The sequence below is a fragment of the Lontra canadensis genome, unplaced genomic scaffold (assembly GCF_010015895.1).
Source record: "Lontra canadensis isolate GAN:19392208 unplaced genomic scaffold, GSC_riverotter_1.0 scaffold718, whole genome shotgun sequence".
Taxonomy (NCBI): domain Eukaryota; kingdom Metazoa; phylum Chordata; class Mammalia; order Carnivora; family Mustelidae; genus Lontra; species Lontra canadensis.
In genome coordinates, this window is record NW_022631702.1 from 1 (window position 1) to 15,243 (window position 15,243).

General features: G+C 37.5%; 2 protein-coding genes across 2 annotated transcripts; both read right to left on the bottom strand.

The window, feature by feature from the left end:
* Nucleotides 1-6,565: 6,565 nt before the first annotated feature.
* On the bottom strand, nucleotides 6,566-7,054 carry LOC116863225 (keratin-associated protein 1-3-like). The gene has a single exon (XM_032850715.1). It carries the CDS (start codon nucleotides 7,052-7,054, stop codon nucleotides 6,566-6,568), a length of 489 nt encoding a protein of 162 aa, XP_032706606.1.
* Nucleotides 7,055-12,067: 5,013 nt separating this feature from the next.
* Nucleotides 12,068-12,541, bottom strand: LOC116863220 (keratin-associated protein 1-3-like). Its single transcript, XM_032850711.1, has one exon. The coding sequence runs from the start codon at nucleotides 12,539-12,541 to the stop codon at nucleotides 12,068-12,070; it is 474 nt and encodes a 157-aa protein (XP_032706602.1).
* Nucleotides 12,542-15,243: the final 2,702 nt, after the last annotated feature.

The following is a 15,243-nucleotide window of genomic DNA, read 5'->3' on the forward strand; positions in this document are numbered from 1 at the left end:
AAATCCACAGAAGCTAGTGGAGCAGCAGGCCATGGTCAGGACTTGGGATGAGAGTTGGGTTGCTAAGAGGTTTTTGAGCTTTGGCTGCACCTTCTACAGCTGGCTTTTTATATATTTCCTAGAGCTGCATATTTCCTTGACATTCAACATTGTTCCTTAATACCATTTGCAAAGTCAGTCTCTGATTGGCTGATCCCTGAGTTGTTTAGAAAGTTATTAATAGCATTTCAATAACCTGCTTTGGTCATTATTCAATTAAGTCTCATTGTATTTCTTCTTTGCCCTCTGGATCATTATGGAAGCCAATCAGAGCAACACCTCTTTATGTGAATCATATGAGAGACTAGAGTTGGGCCAACCCTGGCTTGCTTTGTCATACTTGTCCTATGTTAACCTTTAGGCTGAGTTTGTCTAAACTGAGCATTTTCTTTCTAAGTGGTCACTTGGGACCAGGACTTCATAAATAGAATTTGTTCAGATTTGGAATGATTAACATTAGTGCCATCAAGACATGAGCTATCTAAATGAATCAGCATCCAAAAGCACTATGGCTTTCTAGGATCTGTCTGTGCAAGTTAGAGGATACTAAGAGCTCTAATCAGTATTTTTACCTTTATCCATCCAATGGATTTTACCTTTATCCATTTCCAGTTGAAATCCTTAATGACTTTTGCTGGTAGATTGTTTTCTCACTCTACTAATTAAAAATGTATGCTAGTAATGAATACATGTTTTAAACAAGTCAAACAAGTACACAGGCATATGAAGAAATTTAATATTTTTCCTCTCTTCCCCAAAACACCCATCCCTTCCAAAACTAGTACTTCAGAAATAATAAATATTAACAGTTGGGTACATATTCTTTGACACCTTTTCCCCTGCTTTTGCAGACATAAACCAGCATAGATAGATAGATAAAAAGATTGTTCATCTAGTTAAGTAAAATTTGGGGTCTATATGTATTTTTAAAAAGTTTTAATTATAATAATATAATATAAAATTTACCATCTTAACCATTTAAGTGTACTGTTCACTAGTGTGAAGTACATTCACATTGGTGTGCAATCTCTAGAACTCTTTTTTACCTCCCAAACTGAAACTCTTTGTCCGTTAAAGAACAACCTTTCCATTCTGTCCTCCCTAGGCCTTTGGTAACCACTTTTTCACTCTTTGTATTGATGAATTTGACCAAACTAGGTGTCTCCTGTAAGTGGAATCATACATACATCTTTTTAATGAATGGCTTACTTCACTTAGCATACTGTCCTCAAGATTCATCCATGTTTAGAATGTATCAGAATTTCCTTCCTCTTTTAGGCTGAATAATATTCCATTGTATGTATACAGCATGATTTGTTTGTCCATTAATCCACTGATGGACACTGGGCCCGTTTCCAACCTTTTGGGTATTATGATTAATATAACCATGAATGTAGGTGTACAAATATCTCTTTAAGATCATACTCTCAATTCTTTTGGCTATATTCCTAGAAGTGGAATTGCTAGATCACATGGTAATACTGTTTTCAGTTTTTTGGGTAACTGCCATACTGTGTCCCATGTGGCTGCACATTTTCACCAACAGTGGAATTTCTTCACATCCTTGCCAACACTCTTTGGGTTTTTTGAGTGTAGGGATTCTAGTGGGTATGATTATATATCATTGTTGTTTTGATTTGCATTTTTATAATGACCATTGATATGAAACCTTTTTTCAAGTGCTTGTTGGCTGTTTATCTTTTTTGGAGAAATGTCCATTCATGTCCTTTGCCCAATTTTTAATTGATGTTGAGTTGTAGGACTTCTTCATATATTCTAGATATTAGCTTCGTATCAGATATATGATTTGCAAATCTTTGTCCCATTCTCTAGATTGAATTTTCATTTTGTTCATTGGTCCTGTGATGCACAGAAGTTTTTAATTTTGATATAGTTCAGTATCTGTGTTTTTAATTTTTGTTCTATATGTTTTTGGTATCATATCCAAGAAATCACTGCCAAATCCAGTGTCATGGAAAACACATGTCTCCCTGTGTTTTCTTCTAAGAGTTTTACAGTTTTATCTCCTAACTTTAGGTTTTAAAACCTGTCTTCAGTTAATTTTTGTGTATGGTGTGATGTAAGAGCCCACCTTCATTGTTTTGCATATGGATATCCACTTTTCCCAGCACCATTTGTTGAAAAGACTGTCCTTTCTCACAAGGATCTTGTGAATGAACTTGACACTCCTGTTGAAAATTATTTGAATGTATATGTAAGGTTTCTTTCTAGGCTCTTTCTTTTATTCCATTTGTCTATATGACTGCCTTTATGCCAGTACCATGCTGTTTGGATTACTGTAGCTTTGTAATCTAGTTGAAATCAGGAAGTATGATGCCTCCAGCTTTGTGCCTCTTTCTCAAGATTGATTTGGCTATTGAGAGTCTTTTGTAGTTCCATACAGATTTTCAGATTTTTTTTTTCTATTTCTGTGAAAAATACCATTGGAATTTTTATAGGGATTGTAGTGAATCTGTAAATTGCTTTGAGTAGTATGACATTTTAACAGTACTGATTCTCCTAATTCATGAGCATGGAATACCTTTTCATTTTTTTGTACCTTCTTTAATTTCTTTCAACAATGTCTTTTAGTTTTCAGTATACGGATCTTTCATCTCCTTGGTTAAATTTACTCCTAAGTATTTTATTCTTTTTTGATGCTATTATAAATGGAATTTTTTCTTAATTTTTCTTTCTTTTTTTGATTTATCTTTATTATTATTATTATTATTATTATTTTTAGAGAAAGAGAATGAGAGGGAGAGCAGCAGAGAGAGGGAGAGGGAGTGAGAGAGAACCTTAGGCAAGCTTCATGCCCATTGTGGGGCCTGATGTAAGGCTTATTCTCACGACCCTGAGATCATGACCTGAGCCAGAATCAAGAATTTGACAGTTAACTAAGCCACCCAGGCCCCCCTTAATTTTTCTCTTATAGACTGTTGTTAGTATATAGAAATGCAGCTGATTTTTTTAATATTTTGCAACTCTACTGAATTTGTTGATTAGTTCTAAACATTTTCTTTCTTTCTTTCTTTCTTTCTTTCTTTCTTTCTGGTGGAGTCTTTGGGGTTTTCTATATATCATATCATGTCATCTGCAAGTAGAGACAGTTTTACTTTTTTCTTATTTGGATGCTGTTTACTTCTTTTACTTGTCTAATTGCTTTAGCTGGGACTTCCAGTACGATGAGAAATAGAATAGATAAAAGTGGGCACCCTTCTCTTTTTCTTAATCTTAGAGGAAAAGCTTTCAGTCTTTTACCACTGTGTATGATATTAGTGTGGGCTTTCATATATGGCTTTTACCAGGCTGATGTACTTTCCTTCTATTCCTAGTTTGTTGAGTGTTTTTGTTTTCTGTTTTTTTTTTTTTAATTATGAAAGCATGTTGAATTTCATCACTCTTTCTCCATCTATTGAGATAATCATGTGTTTCCCCCCCCTTTGTTCTGTTATGTGATGTATTATATTCATTGTTTTTTTTTTGTGTGTGTGTGTCTGTTGAATCATCCTTGCATTCTAGGATAAAATCCCACTAGGTTGTGGTATGTAATCTTTTCAATGTACTGTTGAATTCTGTTTGGTGGTATTTTATTGAGGACTATTGTATCAATATTCATCAGGGATATTGGTCTCTAGTTTTATCTTCTGTAGTGTCTTTGGCTTTGGTATCAGGGTAATGCTAGCCTCATAGAGTGAGTTTGGAAGTGTTCCCTCTTTAATTTGTTAGAAGAGTTAGAGGATGATTGATTTTTAACTTTTCTTTAAACGTTTGGTGAAATTTACCAGTGAAGCTTCTGGTACTGGGATTTTATTTGTTGGGAAGTTTTTTTATTACTGATTTAATCTCCTCACTAAATCTGTTTAGATTTTCTATTTCTTCATGATTCAGTTTTGATACATTATGTGATTCTAGGAATTTATCCATTTTATCTAGCTTATCTAATTTTTTAGCCTATCCCATATGTATTAGTTATTCTTTTAAATAGCTATGCACTATTCCAGAGTTTGATCATACCACAGTCTATTCAGTCATCCCCCAATTGACAAATCCACAAATATTTTTGTTTGTGCTTTTGAATTAAAGAGATCATAGAATTTTAAGCTAAAAGGGACTTTAAAGGAGTCCAGCTTTAGGTGATTATGAGAACTAAATTAAGCTAATAGAACTAAACAGGCTTCTCAAACAGGTTCTACCATCAAGTGTATTCTGTGACCTCAGAATACTTAATCCCCCTGAACATTGTTTTATTCATCTGTAAAATGAGATGATCTCTCAGACACTCCAGGGCTAAAATTGTATAATTGCTCTTCCAGATCATTCATTCCTTAAGGGCATGATCTGCTATGTCTGATTCATTTCGGTATTCTACATAGTGCCTTCTGCACAATCTTGAATATAGGCACTCAGTAAAGGCTTGTTGAATCAAGGAAGGAATGAATGATTGGCAGTGTATTGTAATGATAAGTAGCCAAATTTGCATTTTACCCAAGTCACCTATCATTTTATTTTATACTTTTTTCTCAGCAGGAGCTCTTAAGTAGTGATACCTGAACGTGGTCAGTAGTTAAAGAAACAAGAGGACAAAACATGTTTCCATTTTTGTTCTGTTGTTCAAGGGTGTCTTCTGGGTTGGATCAGGTCTCTAGAAGAAATGTCGGGGAAACTGATTCTTTGCTTACATGTTATCTTTTACTCATGCTTTCTAATTTCTTGACTTTCATTAACTCTTTAATGAATAAAGTATTGTAATTTTGTAATTTTGACCAAAGTAATATTTTTTTTAAGATTTTATTTATTCATTTGACAGAGTGAGACACAACAAGAGAGGGAACACAAGCAGGGGGAGTGGGAGAGGGAGAAGCAGGCTTCCTTTCTAGCAGGGAGCCCGATACGGGGCTCAATCCCCATACCCTGGGATCATGACCTGAGGTGAAGGCAGCCACTTAAGGACTGAGCCACCCAGGCGCCCCATTAACCAAAGCAATATTTTTAATGAAAAAGAATTATCTTCAGCTCCCTCCAGTTCTTTTTTTTTTTTTTAAAGATTTATTTATTTTAGAGGGAGAGGTGGAAGGGAAGAGGGGAAGAGAGAGTGGGAGAGAAGAAGCAGGGTGGAGGGGCCAAAGGAGAGGGAGAAAGAGGCCTATGTAGACTCTGAGCTAAGCCCAGAGCTTAGTCCCATGACCCCGAGATCACAACCTGAGCTGAAACCAAGAATCGGTTGCTCAACTGACTGAGCCAACCAGGAGCCCCTGGCTCCCTCCAGTTCTGAGTCCAAGAAAACACAAATTAATCTTGATCCTTGTCTGAAAACTACCCAGATTCATGAAGTATTTCCTAATGCTGTGTTTAAATCTGTGTGCATTCTGGTGTGCCGGGTTAGTGTCTGTCCTGAGCTTAGGTCAAGATCCCGGGGTCCTGGGATGGAGGCCTACATCAGGCTGGGAGCCTGCTTCTCCTTCTCTCTCTGCTTGCTGTTCCCCTTTCTTGTGCTCTCCTTCTCTGTCAAATAAATAAATAAATATGTATAAGTTCATTGTATGTATTTTTTTCATTCGTTGTGTATTATGTATGCATACATGTATATATATAATAAATGTATTTCTAAGTGAAAATTTTAAACCAAATTAGTTACATTATTATTTTCACTTTCAGTTTAGAAATGGGAAAAGTAAAATCCTCCATCTAACCAAAAGCATATTTCCTCAGAGAGCCTTCTGCAACTTGTCGCTTTCTTGCTTTACTCTGCAAGGCTATGTATAAATGGAAGAGTGTAATATATTAGCCTTATATTCCCATGGTTTGAAGATTGCCTGAAAGAGCATTCCTTTAACAGACTTAAAAAAAATACATCATATTCTGGCTCTGGATTCAGAGTTCCTGGCTTCTATAACTTTCTGGTTATAAAAGTACTTTATGAGGTCAGGATATGGAAATAGAGCCTGTGCCACTTCTGAGGCCCTTTATAACTGCCTTTACTCTATCTTTCTCTGGGGATTAACCCCATTAGATCTGGTAAAATTTCCTAGAAACCATTGTGGTATAGCAAAGGCAGACTAAAATCTTTTGTGACTTTTTATGAAATACGTATCACAAACACACTCAATGAAGAGAAAGAGATATGTTTGCTGCACCAAATAGATATAATTTAATAGGCGTTGGTATATTATTCCCCTTTCATAAAAAGTGCAGTTTGCAGAAAGGTGGAGTATAGGAGGTAAATATAGGACAGATGATTCTTCTGTGGCATCGGTGACACTGAGTCACAGAGTAGATTCAAATGTGTGCTGAAGCAATTTCTTGAGTTAAATTCATATTTTGGCAACGTCATTGGGGTGATCAAGGTCTTTCCGGAATTGAATGGAATTATATAAGTCTGTGAGGCCCAAATATTTGTTATCCCCCACAACAAAAACCAAATAAAAATTCAAGAATTTGTTAGCCATCCATGGGTGTTAGAAGAGATAATTCATGAATTGATTTGGTGGTTGAAACTTCAAATCAGAAATCAGCAGGCTTGCTTTTAGCAGGTGGGCTCACAGCAGGTGGGCTGGCAGCAGGTGGGCTGGCAGCAGTAACAGCAGCAGGCTGGGCGGCAGCAGGACTGTCCACAGTAGGATGGGCGGCAGCAGGGGGCCTGGGCATGGTGCAGCTGGCAGCAGGTTGGGGGCGTGCAGCTCACCACGCAGCAGGGGGGCAGGCAGGTGTCCTCCACGCGGCAGTCAGGGCGGCACCACCTGACTCGGCAGCTCACAGCTCCACAGCCACCTTCCTGGCCACCACCAGTGCCACAGCTGGTCCCACAGCAGCTGGGCTGGCAGCAGGTTGGCTGACAGGAGCTGGTCTGGCAACAGCTGGGCTGGCAGGAGCTGGTCTGGCAGCAGCTGGGCTGGCAGCAGCTGGGCTGGCAGCAGCTGGTCTGACAACAGCTGGGCTGGCAGCAGCTGGAGCCACAGTTCCCACTGGTGGTGCAGGTGGGAAATCCACAGAAGCTAGTGGAGCAGCAGGCCATGGTCAGGACTTGGGTTGAGAGTTGGGTTGCTAAGAGAAGTTTTTGAGTTTTGGTGGTGACTTCCACATCAGGCCTTTTATAAGCCTTGACTAGCTATGATTTACATAATTCTCAAAATCTCTTCCCTGTTTGTGTATAAATAATCTGCCTCTGAATAATAATTGCCCTATTCCTGAGTTATTTGTTCAACTTCTGAAAGCTTTTATAAGTTCATTTTATTTGGTCTTCAATTAAGATTCTTTACCACAGTCAAGTAGTCATTGGCGTTCCCTGGGTACATAACACATAATGCCCCATATTTGATAAAATTTGGTGATTACCCTAAGAATAATTGATGCCTCACTTTTAAGGAGTGTCGTATTACTCAGTGTTGACTGATAATCACACTCTTGGGTCTCACATGACAGTTTAATTCCCAGCAATGTGGTTCCAATGTCAACTACTGCCTCTTTATCTTTTTCATCTTCAATTTATGAAGCAAAGTGATCCAGCTGGCCAGAAAGGGATGCTTTTTTGGGGGACTGAGAAATGTGGATGAATTGTTACTAATCACAATTTCTGGAGCACTTTGGAGCTCAAATGGTTCTGACTGCTTTGCATGTATCAGTTCATTTAATTTTTACTGCAGTCATATGAGCCATGCCTATAGCTACTTCCATCATCCAAGTAAGGAAACTGAGCCTCAAGCAGATTTACGTCTCTTGCACAGGTTCACAGCAGCAAGTGGTGAATTTGAAATTTGAATCTACATCATCTGACTCCAGACTGAACTCTATTCAACCACTGCAGTCAGTACTCTGTTTTCCATGTAAGCAATTGTTGTAGAGAAAATCAAAGGGTAAAAGAAAGATGTAAAAATTTGTTCACTTTCAAACTTTTTAGAGTCCAGGGAAGAAAGGCAGAGCTTTGGATGAGTAATAACACTATTTATTTGGACTTATCTGGAAATTTTTGGTGTTTTTTTTTTTTAACTCCATAATAAGCATGTTTCGAGAAAAATCTCAAGTGCTTTTAAAAAGGTTAATCTATTTGACTTGAGACGTCATCTAAACTTTGGTATTCGGATGTCTTCTAGATTTAAACATCCTTAACTGCATAAAAATGACAGTGTATTAACACTGGAGCACATGACACACTATGGTGTGTTAGATCAGCAGCTTACAGTTTACTGTACATATTAGGAACTATTCCAATGCGTTGAAAGTTAATATAATTTGAATGAGACAACTGATGAGGGTGAAGATGAAGCTTTTGTGTAGGTACAATGAAAGGTGACCTGGCTTTCATTGAGTATGGATTATATTGTAGGGAAATGGAAGTTAAAATACCACATACAGAGTTTGAATCAGAATACCAAGTTTTAGTTCTGCTTCTCTAGAAATGACAGCTTTGAGTTAAGATCATAACTCTTCTCAAATCAGAATTAAGATGTTTTCAAATCCCACATCAAATGTGAGTTAAAAGGTATGTGAATTCTTTGCCTCCTCTCCTTAAGCAAATCTACCACACAGATTCTTTGATAAGCTGATTTTTTTTTTTTTTAACTTTGGATGTTTGGAACATGTAGATTTATCACCATTACAATCTCCCAGAGCTACTTCATTCATATTTAAATTCAGTAGAATCTTTTATTTTGACAAATAATAAATAATAAAAACATTTATCTCCCCTTGCAAAAATTCAGATGTTTGAGGAGTTGAAATACCTCCTGGTAAGGGCACTGGACATAGTGGTGTTGTCTTTTAGGTCTCCATTTCTGGCTTTTCTGGTGTGGCACTGTTTATAGCATCTCCCTTGTTGTAAAACTTAACTCAGTTTTCATGTTTCTGGTCTTTTGTTGCCCTCAGAGAATTATTAGGTGTTTTAGCTGGAGTTCTCCAGAGAAATAGAACCAGTAGGATAAATATAAAAATATGTAGGAAGAGATTTATTGTGAAGGATTGGTTCACACAAATAGGGAACCTGAGAAGTCCACCAAGAACAATGAAGTCTGAGGGCAGGAGAAGATGGATGTCCAGCTTAGGCCACAGAACAGCTGACCCTTTCTCTGCCTTTTTATTCTATTTGGGGTCTCAAAGGATTGGATGATACCCACCCACATTGCTGAAGGCCCAGGTTCTTTACTCATTCTACAGATTCATATACTAATTCCTTCTGTAAACACGTTCACAGACACACAGGAAAAATGTTCTACCAGCTATCTGGGGATTCCTTAAGCTAGTCAAGTTGTTAAATAAGATTAATCCATCACATAAGGTATGACACTTAAATTTGAGAATTCTGTTCTTCTGCCATAGACTAATCTGAATATTCTCTTATCTTCCTTAAGTAAGTCAAGAAAATAAAAATTATTTCCTTCTACCACTTAAATCTATTTCTTCTTGATTGGTTCTCATACAAATGGAGTAAGAAGTTATGGTCCTTTGTGATGTTTCACTGTGTAGATTTTTCAGACTTGTTTAAAGGCTGGAAATCCCCATCTGTGGTCTTCTTTGAGAAAAGAATGCCAGGAACTTTACATTTAAAAAAGTATTTTATTACTATGCATATTCTCTTTGGTTTTCATTTCTTCATTTAAGCAATGGGGCCCAGACCCAATAGTACCATTTGGAGAAAGGATGTGTTTGTCTCTTATTATTGAATATTTGCCTTCTGTTTATAGATACTAATATTTGAGTTATTTTTCTTTAAGAGATCAAGGTTCTGGGTTTTTTACTGTAAATTTTGGGGTGTCTCTCAATTCCTTAAAGTCCATTTTACTAATTCTTTAATTCAGCTGCCTCTACCTTACTTAGGTTCCTGAGTGATAAGACGTGGTTGATATACCAAAGAGTTGAACATCCCCAACTTTTTATTCTAAATCAAGTAATAAGATTTTTTCTCTGAATGTCAACCTGGCTCTTTCAGGTCTAACCTGAAGCCTTCTAAATCAAAGGTACATCAAACCTAAGTCTTCCTAATCTGTTGGAAGATAAGAGAGTGGTTTATGAGGGGCACAATATTGAACAAGTTTTAGACACATTGTGTATGAATATGTAGGTTTCCCCTGTTGGGGGGCTCTGTCCACTCAGAGGTTGGAGAATCTTCTTCACAAAAAGATGCTCAAGCTTAGTAAGCTGTGTATTCTTCAGACTATGTCTACCTAAAGGGGGTGACTTTTTCTAATTCTGGTGAAGTTGTGCTAGTGGAGACAGCATCCCTTTGACTTAGTTTTTGAGTTGAGGTGAAATTCACATAACATATATTAAACCATTTTAAAATGTACAATTGAGGGGCGCCTGGGTGGCTCAATGGGTTAAAGCCTCTGCCTTTGGCTTAGGTCATGATCCCAGGGTTCTGGGATGGAGCCCCACATTGGGCTCTCTGCTCAGCAGGGAGCCTGCTTCCTCCTCTCTCTGCCTGCCTCTCTGTCTACTTGTGACCGCTGTCTGTCAAATAAATAAATAAAATCTTTAAAAAAATGTACAATTGAGTGGCCTTTAGTGCATCCATAATGTTTTACAACCACCATTCCTGTCTCTAGTTTAGAAGCTTTTTCATTGCCTTAGAAGAATCCCTAATAATCTTGAGTAATCACTCCCCATCCCCCTTTATCTCCAGCCACTGGTTTACCACTTTGATTTTAAAATCAAAGATTTTATCCATTAAAAGGGAAGTTCTTATTACGAGGGTTTTTTTTTTTTTTAATTTTATCCTTGCTTCATTCTAGAACTCTGTCGGGAGATTAGAATAAGAATGGGCATGGTGAATGGATTAATGGATCGTGCTCCTTTAAATCCATTCCTGTAGTGAATATTTATTTTCTACTTAACAATACATGAAACAACTATATAGATGTTATAGAAACATTAGTTGGAATTCCCTTTCAACATTTTCCAAAGTATATTTTGAGGAATACTAGTGTTACAGGATGTCAGTTGGTAATAAATGAGTGGAAGATTCTCTAAATCAATTTGGGAGTAATAGTTATAGAGCTTTCTTTAATGTTCTAATGTGCTTTGTAAACCTTCAAGATGGTGAAAATATATGCAACGTATTTGACCATTGAACACTTTTTCCCTGTTGTGCATCTGAAGAGTCTGTCAGTGCATTGCCTATTTAGGAAATAATCTGTCCAATGCCTGGGAGAGATGTTGTAAGCAATGGAAGTCAGTTCTTTCATTTTCCAGGCTTTCTAAACTGGTGCTCAGGCAGGCAAAGGGTCTTGCTCAAGAATCCATGGATTCTTAGTTACAAAGTGGGGACAAGAACTCGGGATGTCTTTACATTTTATGCTGATATTTTGAAATCTTGTGTTTATTGTCTTTCCAATTATGTATTACCCTTTTATACCCTTGGTAATTCAAAGAATTGTACACAGAGTCATATGTGAATGAAATGAATAGATTTGGTAACACTTCAAGAAGCTAAATGACATAAAAATTCTTTTTTGTAAAGTTGATCTTCTGGAACACCTAGCCCACTGGTTGCACATGTGAGGACCTTGGAAAATAATTTCTAAATACTGATAGATTCTTTTAATCATACATTTTGGCTGCAGAATATTGGGCCATTTAATGTTAAAACAAAGGAAAACCATCTTTTAAAGACCTTTATAAAAGGACAAAAATAAAGACCAACCATACGGCCATACCACAGTTAGTAAGATTTTGAGAAATCCAAGTACCCCGATAGCAATAAAAAATTCCAATGAAAAGAAAGCTCCAACCATGACTTCATCACTGAAGAATAAAATTTTATTAAATCCCAAATCTAATGAGCTGTTGAACTATTTCAGATGATATTTATAGTAAAGTTTTACATATTCCTCTTAACCTTGCTGGACTTCTATTCATATCCAGGTTTATGAAATATTTTTGGTTTTGATTATAAATTCACATTTCAGGAAAATTATGTAGCCGTGTGACAAGAGTTCGCAAGCTGGGTTATGAGTATTGGAGCTCAGAAGTTTGTTGGGACTCTACATTGGCTCGTTTTGAAGTGCCAGTTTCTCAGGATTCCTTTAGAAGGTGTTCAGCAGGTGGGCTCACAACAGGTGGGCTGGCAGCAGCTGGGCTGGCAGCAGTAACAGCAGCAGGCTGGGCGGCAGCAGGACTGTCCACAGTAGGATGGGCGGCAGCAGGGGGCCTGGGCATGGTGCAGCTGGCAGCAGGTTGGGGGTGTGCAGCTCACCACGCAGCAGGGGGGCAGGCAGGTGTCCTCCACGCGGCAGTCAGGGCGGCACCACCTGACTCGGCAGCTCACAGCTCCACAGCCACCCTCCTGGCCACCACCAGTGCCACAGCTGGTTCCACAGCAGCTGGGCTGGCAGCAGGTTGGCTGACAGGAGCTGGTCTGGCAACAGCTGGGCTGGCAGGAGCTGGTCTGGCAGCAGCTGGGCTGGCAACAGCTGGGCTGACAACAGCTGGGCTGGCAGCAGCTGGAGCCACAGTTCCCACTGGTGGTACAGGTGGGAAATCCACAGAAGCTAGTGGAGCAGCAGGCCATGTCAGGAGCTCAGTTGACAGTTGGTTTGCTTGGTGAAGTTTCTGGGTTAGAGCTGCTTATTTCACTTGGGCCTTTTATAGGTCTTGGCCAGTTCCTGTGTTTTTGGTGGGCAGCATTTTTATCTTGTTACTCTTTAAACAAGCTTTTCCAGAGTCCTTTGATTGTTCAAATACTGAGTTATTTTAAATGCATCCCAGATTGGTTTTTCCTTATTGCTCAGCTAATGCTCACTAAATGTTTTTGTCCTTGGTAGAAATGTTGTTTCATTTCCAAACAATGCTATAATTTCTCCTCAAGTCTCAGCTTCCATTCTGCATTTATGATCATATCACCTGACAAAGTGACTCTCACTCATAAGATGATGTGAATTTTTAGGGTCATATTCACCAGACTCAAGTCTCCAGAGAAAAATTACTAACAACTGGTTGTCTTTTATGTAAGACTATCTTTGTATTTTTTGATTAATAAGATTATAGTCCCTACAGTCAGCCAGATAAAAACTCTGATAAACTTCACATTCATAGAAATTCATAGATTTTTTTCCAGGAATTGGACCTCTCCAATTTCCATGATCTCTCCTGAACTTCACACATTTAGACATCAGAATATACCACTGAGGAAGATCAGTAGAACAAAAATGGTTCTGTTCCAATTTATTGTGGATATTTTATTAGCATGAATTTAAAAGGTTAAAATTCATAGCCAATAATTAGGAAAATATCACACAAAATTTCAAGTATAATTTGTATTTCCCTATGAAAGGTAAAAATCACTGCTATGTAGATTATCTAGATGGTATTTTTTTAAAAGATTTTATTTATTTATTTGACAGAGAGATCACAAGTAGGCAGAGAGGCAGGCAGAGAGAGGAGGGGAAGCAGGCTCCCCACTGAGCAGAGAGCCCCATGTGGGGCTCCATCCCAGGACCCTGAGATCATGACTTGAGCTGAAGACAGAGGCTTAACCCCCTGAGCCACCCAGGCACCCCTAGACAGTATTTCTTAAAGGTGGGATTTTCCATTTTATGTAACTATACCATGTGCCCTGTGAAATTATATTAGGCCAAAGAGCATGACAATTGATTTTATGAAGGGGAATCAATAAAAGAAAAAGCAGGAGTTAGGAGATACTTTTTCTGGATTACAGTGTATATAAGGCAGGGTAGGAAATGAATGATCAAATATCATTCAATAGATATAAGTGCAAAGAGATTAAATATCCTTATACTTAAGATATAAGTGTAAAGGGATTGATGTTGTGGTATGGGCCATTTTTAATTTTCCCTGAGCTTCAGTCAATGTTAGAATATACTGTTAAATCTAGGAATGGCTATAATTTGGAGAGGTAAGTGATTTGCTCCATTTACAGAGTACATAACCAGAAATTTTGATGTAAATTACAGGAAAATAAATTTGAAACAATTTTGGTGGTTGTCAAAAGAAAGAATTTGTTGTCAAAAGATGAATGTGTAGGGTTACATGGGGGGAAATGAAAAAAAAAAGTGGTGACCAAAAAGAGCATATTATTGCTACTTGTGGTATTTTTATTCTTTCCTTCCAATCTTGAATAGGAGCACATAGTTAGTTATTTATGAGGTGGAAGAATTGGTTTGTGCAGTGATAGAATTACATTAAGATGTGATTCATGCCACTGTCAAGAAAGATGTTCATGTCATATGATAACCATAACTATAGGTATGAAGTTAAAAAGTGGTTGAAGGATTCATTAAATATCAGAGATAAAAAAATTAATAAATCACCTTGTCCAAATGTTTGATTGTATAGTTATAGAAACTGACATCATTAAAAAAAAAAAAGAAACTGACATCATTGTTTTTATAAGTAGCAAATGTTTATTAAGTCATCATTTATGCACATAGCAGTAAAGGGTTGTGCAGAAAGCAAGATTCAATCTGTCTCATATCTTGCTCTAGTGTACAAATCATTGTAGTATTGATAGGAGGGATGAATCAAGGGAAAGAGTCAAATATATTATCATCCATCCTCATAGTTTTAAGTTGGAACACTGATGTTGTGGTACAGACTGCTTTTAATTTCCTCTTGGCATTAGCTGATGTTAGTATACTACTGAGTCCAGGAGTGACTGCATTTTGGAGAGGTTAGTGACTTGCTTTATTCACATAGCACACAACAGAAGAGCTGGGTATAAAACTCCTACCTCTCCCTCCTGTATCAGTTCATTTTATTTTATATCATGCTGTTTTCCAGGATAAATAAATTATTAAAACTCTTTGTCTCCTATTAAGAAAATACTTTAAAAAAAGAAAATACTTTATAATAGCTCAGGAATAGAAATATTAGTAGTGAGCAGAAATGCTATGGAGTAGTAACTTTAATCACATAGTAAATAAGCATGAATATGTTCAGATTCTTTTAAGTGTCTTCTGGCCAGAAGGGTTTTCTCTAGAACCGCAATAACACATTTGATTTTTAATTGTTTCTTGTTTCCCACATTCATATTAGGTAACATACCTTGGGTTTCTATGTCTGCCATATTCTTTGTGTCTTCTTTATTCCGTGGCTATCATCTTAGTTAAGTTCTTACTGTGTATCACTTGGACCAGTACAATGGCCTCTTAATTTGTTTCTGTATAGCCATTATATGTCCAGACTTTGGAGTTCTTTTTTGATAAGCAGCTGCCATAAGAATCATCCTGTTACCCAATGCCTGTCATGCCATTC